This window comes from Vipera berus (genome assembly GCF_964194415.1).
Source record: "Vipera berus genome assembly, chromosome: 1".
Lineage (NCBI taxonomy): Eukaryota > Metazoa > Chordata > Lepidosauria > Squamata > Viperidae > Vipera > Vipera berus.
The window spans coordinates 37,245,346-37,263,784 of NC_138202.1; the positions used below are offsets into that span (position 1 = coordinate 37,245,346).

The 18,439-nt window shown below is 39.8% G+C and overlaps 1 protein-coding gene across 2 annotated transcripts; it reads right to left on the reverse strand.

Moving 5' to 3' along the window:
• Window positions 1-4,775: 4,775 nt before the first annotated feature.
• Window positions 4,776-18,060, reverse strand: YY1 (YY1 transcription factor). 2 transcript variants are annotated; one of them, XM_081341296.1, is made up of 5 exons: window positions 17,081-18,060; window positions 8,989-9,139; window positions 7,692-7,752; window positions 6,879-7,037; window positions 4,776-5,967 (listed from the first exon to the last, which is right to left on the reverse strand). In XM_081341296.1, the coding sequence occupies exons 1-5, from the start codon at window positions 17,793-17,795 to the stop codon at window positions 5,785-5,787; spliced, it is 1,269 nt and encodes a 422-aa protein (XP_081197422.1). In that variant the 5' UTR covers window positions 17,796-18,060; the 3' UTR covers window positions 4,776-5,784. The 2 variants fall into 2 exon arrangements, with proteins under 2 accessions (XP_081197422.1, XP_081197421.1); XM_081341295.1 differs by having other exon boundaries at window positions 8,989-9,151.
• Window positions 18,061-18,439: the final 379 nt, after the last annotated feature.

Here is an 18,439-nt window from a genome sequence, read left to right on the forward strand (position 1 = left end):
TAAACAAAACTTTAAACAAAATTTTCTCATTAGATAGTTAAAAGATTTGAATGAGGCTTTAAAAACAAAGAGATAATACGAAAGGGACATACAAAAGCCAGTATTCCCAGGAGAGGTCAGTGTCACACTTTACAGTCCACACAATGAAAACCCATGTCAGAGGATACAGATTTTTATGTTTTATAAAGTATATGGTTCTGCCCTGGAAACCACCTTACAAGTTATTCCTACAGTTAAAAAGTCATTGACATAACTATCTCCCTTAAGAATCGCGGTGTAAAGCAGGAAGAGTGCTGCCTCTTGCTTGGTGCAATATATCTAATTGTGAATTGGAACATTTGTATTCCCTGATTCCTGCATTGTAAGATTAAAAATTATTGACCCTTTGTCACCCAAGGTAAGTTGCGCTATTCTGATAGTTCTGAACCCATTTAGTTTAACCTAAGTGCATTCACTAGGTGGGGTAGAATTCCCGACCCAGAGTTAGGAAGCATATTCTCTCCCAAGTGGAATTTGTAAAATAACCAAGGACATGAAAAGATCTAGAACCTTCTTGCCTGGTGGAACACACATAAGTCTCTTATAGTAGAATGAGTCCCTATGCCCCAAACCTTCTAGCCAACATTACTACCAAACAGGTTGCCTTCCAAGAAAGTCAATTGGACTTTCTTTTTTTAATAGATGAAAGAGATGAGCAGTGACAGGAGTCACTGGGACTAAAGAAGTGTGACACTCTCAAATCTTAAAATTAATCTCCATCTCCCACAATGTAGTCAAAAGCAGTTACTTTCTAGGTTTGTTACCAGATCCCTTTAGACCTACCTGTCGAATACCTGTAGCCAGGGCTTTTTTTGTCATAGAACGCTCAGAACGGAGTTCCGGCACCTTTTTTGGATGGAACTTTGTAGGGTAAGCAAGGCGGGTTGTATGACGTGTGTGAGTTCCGGCACTTTTTTCTTTTACAAAAAAAGCACTGCCTGTAGCATTTCAATATTAGTATTATCATTTGAAAGTGTGCCAGGTCAACTGATCTTAATTGTGGATGTTGCTTTGGAGTCAGGAAATCTCTGCCAACTCTGCAAGCTCAGTATGATTAATTCATTCAATTTCCAGGTTTGTTGGAATTGTAGATCAGAAGTTAGATCTTGAGACAGATCAAATACTAAAGGTGTTGTCTTATTTCCACTTGGGTAATGAGCCAATGAGTCAGAATACAGCAATCAGAACAACCCTTGATTCTTGTGTCCCATCTGTGTTGGAGAACAGGGGGCATAGAAAAAGTTTTTTTTCTATAGTAATATCAAATTAATCCTGATGTCAGCTTGCAGCTGCATCTTTTTGTGGTCTAATATCACAAATAGGTCCAGGGTCCTTGTGAAAAAATCTTTTTTCGCTAAGAAAGGCACAGGCAACCTAGCCAGTCCAGTGTGATCATTGCCCCCTTTATTGATTTCACGGATACAGGAACTGTTTCTCTCTGCATCACTTGATGTTTGGACTCCCTTTGAAAATCTTTTGACCTAGATCTGCTGCTTTAGATAGAATTTGTTTTACCTCCTCACCTGGTCTGACAGTATCTTTAAGCTTACTTGTATTGGTTTCTGCTCTGCTTGGTTGGTCATCAGCATTTGACTCGGAATGGGATCCTGTCCTCTGCTGTATTTTGGTAACAGGCACTCCATCTTATCAGGTTGGCATCTAAATTATTTGACTTCAAATCAGCTGAATATAAGGTAGGCTGGGACTAACAACTTATGCAAGGATTGAACAACTTCTCATAACTGTCAAGAGCAAAAGATCAAGTCTACACATGAAGGTCCAATTAAACTGATTTATTGCTAATTAAGGCTATGTATGGAAATCTTCTCACCTAAGGATTAACACTTGCCTGAGGATAAGGGCCAACAAAATTCAAGGGAGGTTGGACTTAGTTCACTTGTAGGGACCCTAGGCTCATCCTCTTTGAACTCCGCCCCAAGTTCTGCCACTCCTTCTCCTACAATAACACCTATATGTACCAGTGGGATCTTATAGATATGCTATGGTCTTGAAACAGGAGTGTGCCCCATTGTAGAAGTCCAGTGTTGTAATTCTCATCTACAGTAGTCATATCAATTCCTTAAAATTTGGCCTTCTGGATGTAAGAGCCATCAAGGCCTTGAGTTTCACAAGGCCAGCTTACACACCTTGGTTTCCTCAGGGGTGTCCTTCTTTCATATCCATTCTGGTTTGGTGTATTAATCCAGTGGATTTGCCCGTTGGGGAAAGGGAAGCTGGGTGATATTGCTTTATTTGTCCTAATCACTAATCTGCAGCACTTCTGGCATCACTGATTACTTCATATATTGAGAGGAAGGAGTGAAGAGAACATCTGTCATGTGGCTTCCTATTGTTTTGCCCAGTAGCTCTGGAAGCAACACTTCCATAACTGACCTCAGCTTCCCAGCTGCCTCATTATTCTTAGTATGCTTTCTTGACTCTAGTAGGGAGAATTAGTCTTCCTGTGCTAGAAAATCAGTGTCTTGGTTGTTGCTATTTGCTCACCTCCTCTAAGGTATTCTTCTCTTGTTCTGGAATCAAACATATATTTGACTACCCTTACTTTCCCATTGGCCAAATGGACTTTATCCATCTTCTGGGGGCTTCTCCAACTCAGTCATGAAACCCACTTGGCTGTGGTCTTTCGTTGGTATGCCAATCAGCTCCCAGGAATTGTTTCAGAGCATCTGGCTCACAGGGAAAGTCACTGCTTCTTCTACAAAGAATGTACAGAGGGCATTCCTTTATGGCAGGCATGTCAAACTGCCGGCCCGCGGGCCGGATGCATCACGACAAAACCGTGCCCTCCCCATTGCCGGCAATGGGGAAAAAGTCACGATACGTCACGCGACGTCACGAGTTTGACATGCATGCTTTATGGGATAAGGTATCATCTTAAGTTCTGCCTTCTAGCTAGAAGTTAATAAGCTCCCATAATTATCTTCATCTTTGGTGATAAAAACATTTAGGAAATTCTCAGAATCCTGTACAACACCCACCCACCCACAAAACAGATCTGTTCAAGAATTACTAGAGTATACCAAAACATAAAATAGTTACTTTCTACTTCCTAATCTTCCTTAAGAACAGTTTTATTAAATTCAGAATCCACTTTTCAGTAAAATTAACGTTCAATTATAACATACAGCAAAGTTTCACAACCTCCCACCACTTCCATGGTTCCAAATGGCTTAAGGCCCAGTAGTGGGCTGTGGCCTGGGGGTTGGGGACCCCTGCCCTACGGGAAATGCAAATTTTAAAATTAGGGGGTGACAGTATTAATTAGGACAGATGTCCATCTAGAATACCTGTGATGACTCCCCCCCCAAGCTTCCCCAGATACCTCTCTAGATGTCAGCTCGGGGGAGAATGAACCAGTTCCTACCATATTACGAGCAGTGTTGATTGATGGCTCCAAGCAGCCGTCTATGAGTGATTTGGCTGAGGTGCAGCTGCAGCAGAACTGTTCTGAGGCTCCAGGTGGGTAAGCATGCAGTTGCAGCCAGTCAGTGATGAGGAAGAGGAACTACCTTCTGCACCTGATCCAAGAACACATAGGTCGGAGAAAAGGCAGGAGCAAAGAACTTCAGCCAGATTACTCACAAGGAGAAAGCCTTTTCCTTCTTAATAGGCTGCACTGGAAGCTATTTAGCACAGGAGACAGATGGAGGCAATTCTGGGGACGTGTTTGTTTCCTAGCTGTGTGTTTTCTGGTCATTGTATTCCTGCCTCGCTTTGGATTGACCTTGTGCCTTGACTTGGATCGTGCCTTGGAAACACTGGACTTTTCTTGCCTTGTAAATACTTTTGTGTTGTGGATTTAAGTTTGCCTGGTGGCTTTATTGTGATTGAGAATCTTTCAAGTGCCTTGTGGACTCTTTGACCATTGGTCTGTGGACTAGCATTGGACTGCTTGTGGCCAGACTTAATTGGGACAGTTCTGGGGTTTTGGTGGAGGGAATTGCTGAGGAATATTAATAAGCTCACTAAACCACAGTTACGTGTGTGAGTGACCAGGAGAGCATAAGACCACATCCTTTCCACTATGAAAGCAGTAATGTTGCCAGACTTAAGGACAAAAGGAAGACAATGAAAAATTATATAAAACAAGTTTTTTAATGTGAAGAACGTATTATTTCCTTAACCCAGAAATGTGGTTGGCTGGTTATAAATTTAGTGTTTTTAACAATAGACATGCCCCTGCATAGAACAGCTATTCTATTGTAATTCAATCTGAAGTATTCTAATGCTAAGTATCAGCTTTCAACTGGTATCTCTCAATTACATTGATATTATGTTAGAATTCATATGCCCAGTGCATCATACCATACAAAGGATTCAACTAATACCACCTTACCTTGTCAAAATGAAGCAACAGTATTCCATGAATTACCCTGTCCCACCGTTCACTGATTGCAGGGAATATGGGTATATTCCATAATATCTGCTAAGAAAGAATGATCTGTTGAAAACATAATCTCTTTTTCTCCTGCAATCATCAGATCTGTTCTTGAAGATGGAGAGCCTGTAGTAAAGAGGAATGGGAAATCCCACAGCAAATGTTTGCCTACATAATCCTGGAAGAAATCCAATAAAACTTGAAATTTTACTTCAGGAAAATCCATTATTATCGGGATAAACCAGAACCCCATACTGATTTAATGGAATGCTATGCAGAAGACAAGTAGAGTTACATTTTTTAAAATAAAAAAAATCTAATTGAATGCAAAAACAAGTAAAGGTAACTTGAGTTTTATTTATCTTCTAATTTCTGGGAGGTTAAAGAACTATAATTTGTTTTGGACAACAGAAGAAAATAGGCTGTGCTTACAGATAATTTTCTGCCATATTCTTCAGGACCACTGTTTTATTGTTGCCCACTCTATTACATGGGATGTACATATCAGGTGTTGTTAAAAGGTCAGTGCCTGTACAATACATTCTACAACTGAGCACCACTTTCCTTAACTGAACAGGCAAAGAGAAAGTACACGGAACATCAGCATCTGGCAGTATTTTTCCCAAAAAAAAGAGAGACTAAAATGGGTTTAAGTTGATTAACACTATTAAATCACATCTAATATTTGTTACTACATGATTTCATTACAGCTATACGATACAATTATACAAAAATGTGTTAACATCAAAGAATACAACCAAAAAAATTTAAGATAGCAAACAAAACCTATATAACTTTTTTTAATCTTTACAGGAAAATACTTTTGAAGTATGCATGTAACTGCCCATTCTTTTAAAGAAAATCTACTGCAAGCAAAGTTATCAACCTCCAGAAAAAAATCACACATAGCATTACTAAGCATATCCCCAAAAAGTGTACAATATGCACACTTTGAAAATACAAAATTAAAAAATTGTAAGCAACAGGTGAGCTTCATATTTATAACAATGTGAAAAGTCCAATTTTAGCACTGTTTGTAGAAAGAACTGTCTTTGATGCAAGTCCATGAATTGTCTGTCTCTTCCAGGTAGGATCACACTTTACAAAAACACCATGCTCTTGAAACCAAATTACAGAGCAAAATGGAGCATTGGAGCAATGCTGCCTTAAAGTTTATTTTGCTACTTTATCAAAAACAAGTCCCTTAGGCGTGTAAAGTTCATTTTTCTTTTCTTTTTTTAAATTCTTTCCTAGAAACAATATACAAAGGGGGAAGTTATTTATTTTCAACCATTCTCCTGTAAGGTAAAAGATGTTTTGAGTTCAAGAGCTTTCTTCTTGCAGTTTCACTGGTTGTTTTTGGCCTTAGCATGTGTTAAGATGTGAGATTTCAGATTAGTTGACTGAGCAAACTTCTTATTACAGCCATCAAAAGGGCACACATAGGGCCTGTCTCCAGTATGAATTCGCACATGTGTGCGTAAATTGAAGTCCAGTGAAAAGCGTTTGCCACAGCCTTCAAATGTGCACTGGTGAAAAGAAAACACAAGACATTAGCAACTTATTTACAGATTTTCACTTGCAATATTAGATTTCCATGAAATAAGGGTTCTATTCTGTACAATTCCAAATTGGGTCTCTGTTATTCATAAGTGAGTTTCATGCAATTGGAAATGTTCACTTGTGCTGTTGAAGAGCAAAGAAATACATGTATATCCTCTTTGCAGAGAGATTATAAGATTTTTTACCTTTGTAGAACTTACTCCCAAGAGATTTACCTAAAACCCTTTTCAGATATATTTCATCAAAGTCAAAACATATATACATTTCTAGAGTCTGATGTTCTAAAAGATTCTGAAGATGTTCTACTTCCATTTGTTAAAATATTCAGAAAGTATTGAGAATTTCCTTCTTTTTGTAACCTAAAGTAGGCAATACTAATAAAAACTTATCAGCCTCATCCTAATTACTATCCCAGCCTACATGGGTGGTGGCCTACATAAATGGAGGAATTAATGTTTAGAAAACATTAACTGGAATTTGATATATTTTAAACCATTTGAAACAAAATACTAACAGTAAATTACCAATAAAGATTATCACGAGCATTTCTGTATCTAAATATAATCATCCAGGTAACATCATCTATGTACATAAATCAATGTTGTTCAAGTAGCTTCTTTGTATTTCAATATTAATTTTTAAGAAAGCATTATTTTACTAGGAGAAATGGTCAGGAGCCAGAACATACTAAAATACACTTTTAATATTTCTCCAATTATCTACTAAATACCCAATTTAGCCTCTGCACAAATTCCTTCCAGTACGTCAACTGATATTATCTATCGCACAAAAACAGAATATATATCACAGAGAAACTAACTAGATTCTCATGACAATGTCATAAATGACTGTCTCATCTAGAATATTTGAAAGTTACCTGAAAGGGTTTTTCTCCAGTATGAACTAATTGGTGCCTCTTTAGCTTTGAGCTCTCAACAAAGGCCTTTCCACATTCTGCACAGACGTGTACCCGAGGCCCATGAGTGTGTAGATGCTTCCTCATAGCCGAATTATCCCTGAACATCTTTGTGCAGCCCTTCAAAACAACACAAGTAAATTATTTAGTTGTCGAGGCAAGCCCAAATACCAGAACTATCATCATCTTAATCTGTATACATTGACTAAACTTACAATTATACTGAACCAAAATATGTCTTGATTTTTGGTATACCTCTGCCTATATGACTTAATTCTGTATGGAGGGAGATTGCTAGGAACAATCTGTTCTTTCTTGAAAACAGGAATCAGAATTTACTATATACTACAGCAGTGATGGCAAACCCTTTTGGGTTCGGCTTTCAAAAATTTAGAAAATGCCTTACACAACTCTGTTGGTGTCAGTGCCTCAATTCTTTACATATTCAAAAAAATACAGTCAAATCATGTATGGTGCTATGTATTATACAAAGAAACATTAAATAACTACAAAAATGAAATGCAAGTAAAATATACTCATTTGGGGGGAGAGGTTGACAGAATGGAGCATGCTTTTGAAAACAGCTGTTGAGTGTTGGAGGCATGTCACCCCAAACATTATGGTGTGTTCACCATGACTGTAATGTGACATAGAAATTTAAACTACATTGCAAAATATTGGCAAAAAGCCCCAGAACATAAGCAAAACATTTATGAGACTCCTATATTAAAAAGATTCTTACAGAAATAAATTGCTCAAAATTGCTTCACTCACTTTATGAGGACATGCTATCGTTCTTGGTGCATCATCTTCTTTGATTTTTCTTGGCTTCATTCTTACAAGAATATATACAAAAAACAAGTATTGATTATTGAATAGCAAATAAGTTATCAGAAGTATCTTCTGATATAAATCACTATATTATCTTGCTATTGCTTCTTGATAAACTGCCTTTAACCGCTTTAATTAAGGAATTTAACAATTTACAATTCAGATTCTATGAGAGAGGGGAAAAACTGCCAAGTTTGGTTCAGTTAAAAACTCAGAAGTATACCCAGAGGGACAATATATGATTTGAGGACAGCAGGACTAACATAGAATTAGCTGTAGAAAGGATTACATAGCAAGTGAAAAACTAGGCAGCACTTTCTAATTTGTTGTGCTGGTTTTAATACAAACCACCAACATCTCTTGGTGGACATTAAAATCAGATATATTGCAGGAAATAATTAAAAGCCTGAGAATTTGAGATCTTTCAAAGACCAACAACAAAGTGTCCATCCAACCAGAAGTGCAATCTAGAGAATGGGGCAGCTTGAAGAGGTTTAAACCCAAGCTGTTATACTGTGAAATTACATTGCAATAATTGCAGCAAACTCTTCAGGTGCATCCCAATGAGCAGATTGGAACTGTATAAAAATATACATTCTCTTCAGTAATGTGAACAAGGCCAAACAGTCCATTATAATTTTCCCCAGAAACAAAATTACAAAATTTTTAGTACAGGTTCAATGTAGTAGTATATTTGAGTTCTGGCCAGTGAATTTTTTTTAAGAGAAAGGGATTTGAGATTAGGAAAGGCTTGATTAGTCTCTTTAGCCACTAGTTAATACAGACTATAACTAGCCAACAAGATTTCTACCAAATGTAGAGCTCATGGTAATCTCAGGATTGTGAACTGATAATTTCAGGAGAAAATAAGAGTGAGAAAAAGAACCATGACACAGAAGGTTGAAGCATACATACTAATTTGTACCAACCAACTCATTCTTGGGCTACAGTCATCTATAAAACATCAGTATTTTTGAAAGTAGGTATGGTTCCAATTTATTTTTGAAAGGCAAATAGTGTCAGCTACTCTTTTAAAATCCAGTCAGCAAATATTAATTTTTAACATCTGTGAACTATTCTGAACCTTCTATGAATATCAAGGTGATTATTATCCCTGCATTGAAATTATCTCTCTGCATTGATCCAATTCAGTGATTTTAATTGAGAACAGAAAAATCACATATTGCCAGAAATAGGAATAATTATTTGTGAAATCTAGGACTTTTATTATAATACCAACCTTGCAAATTCAGCCAATTGTTTAGGATCAGAAAGGTCAATCCCGGGTATTCCTCCAGGTGGTAGCTTCTTTCCCGTCATGTATTCAGAGTAGTCAGGAGGGGAGTTCTCGCCGATGATCTGTTCTTCCACCACAGTCTCATGGTCAATGTCTTTTTTGTCATCTGCAATGATTAGAGAAAACTGAATTTTGATTTAACATCCACGAAGGACAACACTAATAGTATGGAAAATGTTTCTTAGACATTTGTACTAAGAAACTAATTCAGTTATTTTTTTAGGCAAAAATGCAGAATTTACACTTAATAAGTATAAAAAAATCATATGTAATAAGTATATTGATCATTCTTAGAAACTAATTTCTAAAAAAACATGCATTATGAATTATTACATTTAACATTTGACATATAATTAATTCTTCCAAATGCACTGTAACTAAAGGGAGACATTCTTTGCAGAAAAGCTTTTTGTAAGCTATCACAATAATCTGTATATTAAAATCTCTGCTATTTATCTTAATTCAATAATAGTAGGACTATTAATGGCTTTAATGCCTTTTATAAAGCATTTTCCCCCTTAACTTCAAAAATTAGGCAAGATATGAATAAAACAACACACACATACTATAATTAGGTCAACTTAACATCTATTGCAGCACCTTTTAAAAATATATTTGAGCGAAATTTCACTGGCAATTTCTCTTCCTTTTATTTTAGCTATCAAAACTGCAAGTTTATTGTTTATTCTTTTCTAATAAACATATTTAAAGAGTAGTTTCCACCAATAAATTCTCAGAAATTTATATTATACTGCTAGATCAGGTAAAACATTTCAATCTTTGTTTCAATGAGGACTGAAGTAGCTTAATGAAGACCAAATAATTCCAAATTTATATATTATTTTTAATAGACATGCTAGGATAACCAAATTACAAAATTTAATGCGTGCATGATGTGTCTTTGTAAATAGATAACACAAAACAATGACTCCCTGTTCACTACCTTGAAAGATCAAGCAGCAGATCGATACCTTTATAAATTTGTCATGAATTCAATTCTACTATGCCGCCCATAGTTCAAAAAGAAAAATAATTTGCAGTAGAATGGGATGAAGATTTTAATGGAACACAGTGTAGAATTCAACAAAGAACAAATTATTGCTTTCATTTCTAGCTTTGATTTGTGCCATTAGGATTTTGTTATTCACTTTGGTTTTGAATTAGTCAGGATACATTCATTTAGGAAAACTAATTTTAAATATCTGTTTTCCCTCTATTATGTTTGTGCAAATAAATCATTTCCTTTATTTCAATATGGATGAAGAAACTAGACTTTGTTCCCAGTTCAGTTCTGCCCTCTAGGCAAATTTATAACCCAATTAACAGAGATACAGAACCCATACTAATGTAAATGTGTCAGAATAGTTCATATAATGTATTTATTTATAAATATTTAGATGGCTGCCCACCTAATAGAATACGACTCTGGGCAGTATATAATAAAATCATAACATTAAAACATAACACCATTACAAACAGTGAAGTAATTATTTAAAAAGGCTACATGAGAGCACTGGATATTACAAACAGTGAAGCCACCTCAGCATATCACTATTCCTTTAAGACCCAGGCTTGTTGATACAGCCACGTTTTGGGAAATTTCTGGAAGGATGGCAAAGAAAGGGCCAATCTCACCTGGGGAGGGGATGATATTCCACAGGGCCGATGCCACAGTAGAGAAGGCGCATCACCTGGCTCCTGTCAGATGTTAACTCCTTAGTGGATGGGACCCACAACATATCTCTTCTGCTGGATCTAATGGGATGGATAGATGTATCGGGAAGAGGCAGTCTCTCAAATTACCTTGCCTACTACCATTTAGCGTTTTAAATCCACTTAAATTGGATCCAGAAACTGGCAATCAATACAGCTTGCAGAGCAGAGGTACAACATGCGCCATTCTAGGGGCACACTTAACTACCTGCACCATTGCATTCTCTGCCACCTGAAGCTTCCAGTTATACTTCAAGGGTAGCCCTATGTAGAATGCATTACAACAGTCCACCCAGGAAATTACTGGGGAATAACTAACCATGAGCAGAGCTTCCCCAAGAAGAAACAGGAGCAACTGGAGCACAGCATGATTTGCTTAACTGCATTGCTCAGCAATGTAAGCCAAGGACCGCCTCTTGAGCTCATGTTTCCTGAGAATGGCTCACTCTCTCCATTTCTTGCTATATCTTCCCATGACCATTTCTACCATAATATTCTGACCTACCCAGTCTTGTGAAACATTGCCCAATCCAACCCTGTCCAAGGCCAGAGGTCTCCTCCTATCCTGCATCCCAAGGAGGGAAGGCTTGAGTCCCCTGAGGCAACTACAGTCCTAGCTCTTAGTGCCATCAAGATATCCAGTTACCCCTCCCTCAGCTGTTCTCATCAGACTACTCAGGGATCCCTACCATTCACACACATCCTTTCCCTTGTTCTGACCCAGGGAAGATAATCAGTGCCTCAGTGGGAAATCACAGTTCACAGTCCTTGAGAAATGAGGCCAATGTGGCAAGTCATTGATGGTCATTGCCAAAGATTGCATCCTTCTGTGTAGGTCTGAACTTTGACCACAAAGAGAGAACATAAGCCAACTTTCTTTTATGAACAGTTCCTAGACTTGGAGAATGTGTGCTAAAGCTTCTACCAATCACAAAACCCTACATCTCTACATATTTTAGTTGGAACTTGAAAGTGTGGGCATTGTCAAAGAAAACTGGAGGTCTGAGGCAGAACTGCAGGCATTAATCATATTTGACACCACATGTTGGAGAATCTGGTCTAATAGGACATATCAAACCCACTAGTCAAGGATTATTCCTGCACTGCAATGAGAAGATCAGGGGAGGAATAGAGATAGGGAGATATAACAGCAAATAGAGAATCCACAGCAAGTAAGTACATATTTAAATTGGAAGAAAGATGTTAAGTTTAACTTTATGCTATGTGGAAGTTGTGAAGTAAAATTCTAACGGGTAGATGGTGGCATACAGATTTCCTGTATGTTGTGCTTCGCTTTATTTTGCAGGCAACTAATGAAGAGGCATATCTGTGGATACACTATTATATTTTGAACAAAGCAACATAGTTTGATGGTCTGTGATTACGGAAGAATTTACAAAATCAATTCAGGCATGGAAGTCCAACCATACCAAATACAAGAATTCAAATGAAATAATTTCTGGCAGATGGCTATCATACTTCTGCTAGAATATATCCAATAAATGGAAACCAATCTCCTCAACTATTAAACTATTCTTGCTTTTAGGAAAATTTCTTCAAAAAACCCCACCCCTTTATTAAAATCTATCTGCCTTCTTGTAACTTAAATCCATTATTCTATGTTCTATTCTCTGTAACGATAAAAGAACAGGTCCAGGCTTTCCTCTGTATGAGATCCCCTGAAGTATGTGAAGAGGGGTATCATATTCTCAGTCTTTTCACAAAGCTAAGCCTTTTCAGCTACTTCAATATCTCTCTTCAAAGACTTAAATTTTAGTTCCCCGATAATCCTCATTACCTTTTCCTGAATTTGTTTAGGTTTTCTGAATACTTTCTAAAAGTATGGGGCACAACTTACAAAATAATTAAAATAGTCATTTTAAGCCATTCATTAAAAATGTTAAATTTTACTATCACACCTATTGTTTCATGTATACTTCTAGCAATATTTCCTTCCCTCTTCATCAATGTCATTAATATAATGAAAAAATACAGGACCTAAGATTGAATTTGTAGCCTTCTCCTTTATACCACTCTGCAAATGACAACTACATTGCTAGCCACTCTTTTTCATGCAGTTTTCAAGTGACTTTTATTTCCGCTTAATTTTCAGGAACATTTGACCCCAGTTAAGTAATTCACTAATCAGAACATCATGGGTATTTTTAAAGTATGTTATAACAGTCCTATTTCTACTAAAGCGGTTAGCTGGTTAAACAACAATCAGATGTTAATCTCACAAGATCCACCCAGGTAGTTCCATGGCAAGATGGGTGGCAGATAAATTTAACAAATAAATCATTTTTTTCATGACAAATCTATGTATTGTTCTAAATGCATGATTGGAGTGGAGAAATTTGGCTTTAGGACCTTCAGTGCCACAAGGTAACATAAATGCAATGGTACAGAAAGTCTAACTAATTACCCACAATGTTGGAATATATTTGGCAATCCAAATAATAAAGCCTGAAGTCTATGAAATATACACATGGAAAGTCAGAAAATCATTATGGCATCTAACAGATTCATACATTATAACTGATTTGACTATTTGGGTATCCAAAAACTGTAACATTTATTGCATAAATTCTAGCAAAATCCAACAAAATCCTAAACAGGTTCAATTATCTGTGAAGCTTTCCACAATCTTCAGATTCAAAGTTGATTCCTACTTATGAATCTCCCTACACAATGAGAAGACTATAATATGATGTAATATATAATGCCAAGCCTATAACACATTTATATGTACTTAAATTAGTGTGACAAATAGATCTTTTACATATACAAAATATGTACTTAGTCTATGCTGGTGTATGACCATTATGTATTCATCTGAAACAGCTAGTCCTCAGTTAATGCCTGCCCTATTTAGTGACAATTCAAACTTATAATAGAACTGAAAAAAGTAGTTTTATGACTAGTCCTTGAACCTATAATTGCAACATCCCGCAATCACATGATCACCATTTGCAACCTTCAAAGCTGACTTCCAACAAGCACAATCAGGAAGCCAGCAGAAATCACAAGCTGTGGTTGCATGACATTACATTTAATGATTACGGGTGATTCACTTAATGGCCACGGCAGAACTTGAATCATAAACTGGATGTGACCATCTTCCACTTAATGACATGTTGTTCAGCAATGGAGTTTCCAGTCCCAATTGTGGTCATTTAGTGAGGACTATGTGTATATTGACTTACTACAGCATATTCAACAAATGATCATTTTAAAATTATAACTTAGTGTTAACATACAAAACCAGCAAATTTTGGAAGGCCCAGAACATCAAGAGGTGAACCAGAGCAATCTGCCCTACTTCTAACAGCTGTATAGAGCTCCTATTCAGAGCCTGGTAATCTTAAAATAGGAGCATGAATTCCCAACTAAGTCACAATATTAAGATAAAAGCATGGTCAAGTAGAAAATACTGAGCAAAATTCCTGTATATACTCAATAGCAAGATTTTGGTACATCAAAAAATATTTATGTACTAGTAAAATTTGTTTCAATGTTCCTGAAATGAGCACAATTATTTTAAAGCCACCATTATAAAAGCATTAAGTATTCAATCATGCCACTATTGTTAAGTAAGCTGCTAACCTAATGGTCTGTAATATATAACTGCAAAAAGGAGCAGTTTAGAGAAACAGATCAAACAACTAATTGACATCAGAATTTGATAAGTGTGGAAGCTTCAACTGGTGCAGAATGCAGCGGGGCAGGTAGTAGTAAATGATATCAATTATTAAGCACATATAACAACACTTTGTACTGCTTTGGTTGCCAGTGTGTTTCTAAATGCAATTCAGGGTGCTGCTTATTATCTTTAAAGCCCTTCATGGCTTAAAACAGACATGTCAAACTCGCGACATCACGTGATGTCACACAACGTATCAGAGCTTTTTTGCCATTGCCAGCAATGGGGTGGGTGTGGCTTCCCAATGACGTTTGACACCCGTGGCTTAAAACTTATAACCATCCACTTGGGCAGGATGGATATGCTCCAGACCCAGTTGGTAACTGGTAGGGCCCAGGAGACGTGCCTTTTCTACTGTAGACCCTTTGCTTTATGGAACATTCTCCCTCCAAAGACTAGAATGACTCTGACCCTGCAAAGGACTAAAGACCAGGTTCTGTGCCTGAGCCTGGGGCACTGAAGGTGTAAAGGGCCCTATCTCATGGCTGTGCTAAAAAACAGCAATAGTAGTTGCTGTGCATTTTTTTTACTTAAGTTTTTAATTTATTTTAAGATTCACCACCCAGTGTCATTTGCTGAAATGGATAGCCAAGCAAACAAATAATAAAATAGGCAAACAAAACAGACATGTATTTTCATGGGCAAATAATGTAAATTATCAGTTTTCGCTCTCAAGTAAGCAATTTCACTTAGCTTTAGATGGAAACTATTACTAGTTTTTAAGCAACACAAAACTAGAGCATAATGGGAATGTGAGCCACAAAGGTTTTTGGCCCCTGGATGGCATATATTTCTAATGTAAACACAAAAAGAGTTTACTTTATAGAATTTAATAAGGACATAGGCCTCTTCAAAAATCCAAATTGAAAAAAGGAAGGTTTTCTCCCCTTTACTATTATATTAGCTATTCTATTCTAGGGATTATATCAATATATCAATCATTACATTTGACTTTTGAAACTATAATGTCTGAAACAAAAATATTAAATTTTAAGTTCATTCAACAAATATTGATTTAAAAAAATACTTAAAACATAATGATGTTCTAATCAACCCAGCAGGCAGTGTGCTCAGAAAAGATTTCCTACACTAAATAAGCTGCATGCTTTTCTGTTTTGTGTTTCTGCTAACTGCGTGAGAATTCAATGCCTTTTATACCCAGCTGAGAATCACAATAACTATTTTTTAAAATGTCACCTGTAGTTTTATGCATTTAAAAAGCATTTTTACAGAAAGTCATTTAAGTTCTAAAAACCTGCAACTCTCATACAACAACTCTATCCATCTGTTTATATATGATAGCAAAGAGCTTTTAAGACCATTTTGGGTGGGTCTAGGACTGGAACTATTAATCCTATATTCGTGCTGTGGCATACGTGAAAACATGTACTATAGCTCTCAAGTCAAAAAACTAAAACCGAAATCTACAGAGGTAGATGATTTGCCTCTTTTCTCCCAAGGTCGATAATGGCAAATATTAACAAAAACAACTATTTTAGGATACTTTCAAGTCCATAGTTACTTAAAGACAAAGTACACGCGTCATGTAAACAGTATAGAAAAACTTTTATTTCTTGTGAAGAGTTCAAACAGTGAAACCAGGCACTGTTCTAACACTGTTAAGTGCAAAGAGCTTTAAAAATATAACCCCATCCTTCCAAAACACAGAACGAGTGCAGTGGCCTTCGGCCCCTTACTTTCCTTCTCATTCTCACCAGAAAGAGTTGCTATCCCTCTTGTTTGAGGAAGGTGGGAGGGCAGAGAAAGGAAGATGCCAGGAGGAAAAGGAAATGAGGAGGAATCTGCGAAGCAACCGCCGCGAAGGCATGACTGCCGATGGGAAAGGAAAAGGACATTAGGGGGGGGGCGTCCAAAGGAAGACTTGAGGTAAGAAAAAGCCGGCGCGTTGAAAATACTTAGAAGAAGGAACTATATTGTGAAGCTCGCAAGAGAACAGCTGGATGAAACCTTTAGGGGGCGCCAAGAGATGTCGAGAACAAGCAGTGGTTAAATAAAATCAAATCCGACTCAGTTGCGAAGACAGAAGAAAGGGGGGGGGAGCAACCGCCGGAGAGGCGAAGTCTGTGCGCGGCTGAAGCGCCGGCGGCAGGAAGAGCGCCAGGGAACGAGAAAGAAGCGGAGCAGGAAAGGCGAAAGAACGGGCCGCCGAGGTCGCTGCGCGCCCGCCCCGCCCCCAAACTCCCTCCTCCTCCTCCTCCTCCCTCCTCCTACTGCAGAAACTACGCCATTGCGGCCTAGTCTAGGAATCAGTCAGCGAGGGAGGGCGGGCGGGCGCGCGCGTTGTGTCCCCTCCCCCCTCTCCCTCTCCCAGCGGCCATCTTGGCGGGGCTGCCGCCATCTTTCTTTCCCTTTTCCCCCCCGCAGGAGGGAGCCGGGCAATCAGGCAAGAGCAGCGCAGACCCCGCCATCTTTTCGGGGGAAGCCGCCATACTTGCCCTGGCGAGATGAACATGGCGGCGCCCATCACACACATCCAAACATGGCCTCCCTTCAAAACAAAACGGGAGGAAGAAGCCTGCCGGGCACCGTCCGGGGCTCCCCGGACCTTCCCCAGTCCCCGCCGCAACGTGCCGGACTCGTCCCAGCCGCTCTACTTACCCGAGGCCCACATGGTGACTGAAAACTCTCCCTCCAGGGTCTTGATCTGCACCTGCTTCTGTTCCCATTTTCTGGCGCCGCCGCCCCCTTCGGCTCCGCCGCCGCCTCCCGTCAAATAACTCTTCTTACTGCTCTTCTTGCCGCTCCCGCCGCCTTTCTTCACTCGGCCACCGCCAGAGGAAGAACCTCCGCCCGAGCCGCCTTTACTACCCGCGGCCGCGACGGTGACCAGAGTTTGCTCGATGTACTCATCCTCGCCGGCCGGAGCCGGCACTGGAATGAGAATCTGGTCCTCGAAGCCGTCATCGGCCCGCAAACCGTCCGAGTCGTCGCCTCCTACCACCTCCTCGCGAGTCTGCACTAAGATCACCTCCTGATGGTGCGGGTGGTGGTGCAGGTGGAGCTGGCCCCCGCCGGCCCCGACTCCGCCGCCACTCGGGTCACCGTCGGTGACCAGCGGCTGCAAGGCGATCATGGGCGGGTGGTGGTGATGGTGGTGGTGGTGGTGGTGACGGCGGTGGGGCGGGTGATGAGGGCCGCAGTCCTCGCAACACTCATCCTCCTCGTCGTCGTCCTCGTCCTCCTCGCCGCCCACCACAGTGGTCTCAATAGTCTCCACTGGGATGGTCTCTACCTCGATCTCGTGCAGTTCCACGATCTCGGCGGGCATTTCCGAGCCGTCTGTGGCAATGTACAGGGTATCTCCTGAGGCCATGGTGGCTGAGCCGCCGGCGGCGGCGGCGGGCCCAAGCCTAGCACAGGGCCTCGGGTCTGCTCCTCTGCCCGACGTCGGTGGGACTCAGCCTTCTCTGGCTTTCCTTCCTTCTCTTCCGCCGTCGCCTCCTCCCCCTTCCACACAAACACCACCAGTTCTTCGTTAGGAGGGTGGGAGGGAGGCAAGCAGGCAGCAGCCTCAGCCGCCGCCAAATCCCGCTTGCGCCGCCTCGCGAGACTACCGCCGAGAGATGCAGACACCCTAGTTCTTCCTCACCCGCCATCCACACCCGCGGAGGCCGCGGTAGTCGCCGAGACACGCCCCCCTCCTAGCCCTGGGCCAATCGCAACGCTCGGCTCGATTTAAGGACAACTCTCCTCGAGCAAACTCTCCGGCTTCACCAACTGGCAAATGGGCCGGTTGTTTCGGGTCCGCCCCTTTTCTTCCTGAGCGCAACCTATCGCCATGAAGTTGAACAGATCAGTTCTGCCCCGCCTGTTAGCTTATCGTTGGTTTCTTAGAGGGAGTGAGTGAGAGCCGTTGCCCTTGTGGTCACGCCCACTCTTGTAAATAAGCCGTGAGAGAAAGTTCCCTTCGGCATTGGCGGGTGCCGATTGGCGGGTGCCTTTTGCGTCGGGAGGTTC

What these genes read in the sequence shown, in the direction of transcription:
- YY1 (XM_081341295.1), bottom strand. Translation starts at nt 17,795, where the DNA reads ATGGCCTCAGGAGATACCCTGTACATTGCCACAGACGGCTCGGAAATG. An exon ending in AGTCACCATGTGGGCCTCGG is followed by an intron (nt 9,152 to 17,080) that starts GTAAGTAGAGCG and finishes TAATCATTGCAG; the next exon opens with ATGACAAAAAAGACATTGAC. An exon ending in CAATTGGCTGAATTTGCAAG is followed by an intron (nt 7,753 to 8,988) that starts GTTGGTATTATA and finishes TATTCTTGTAAG; the next exon opens with AATGAAGCCAAGAAAAATCA.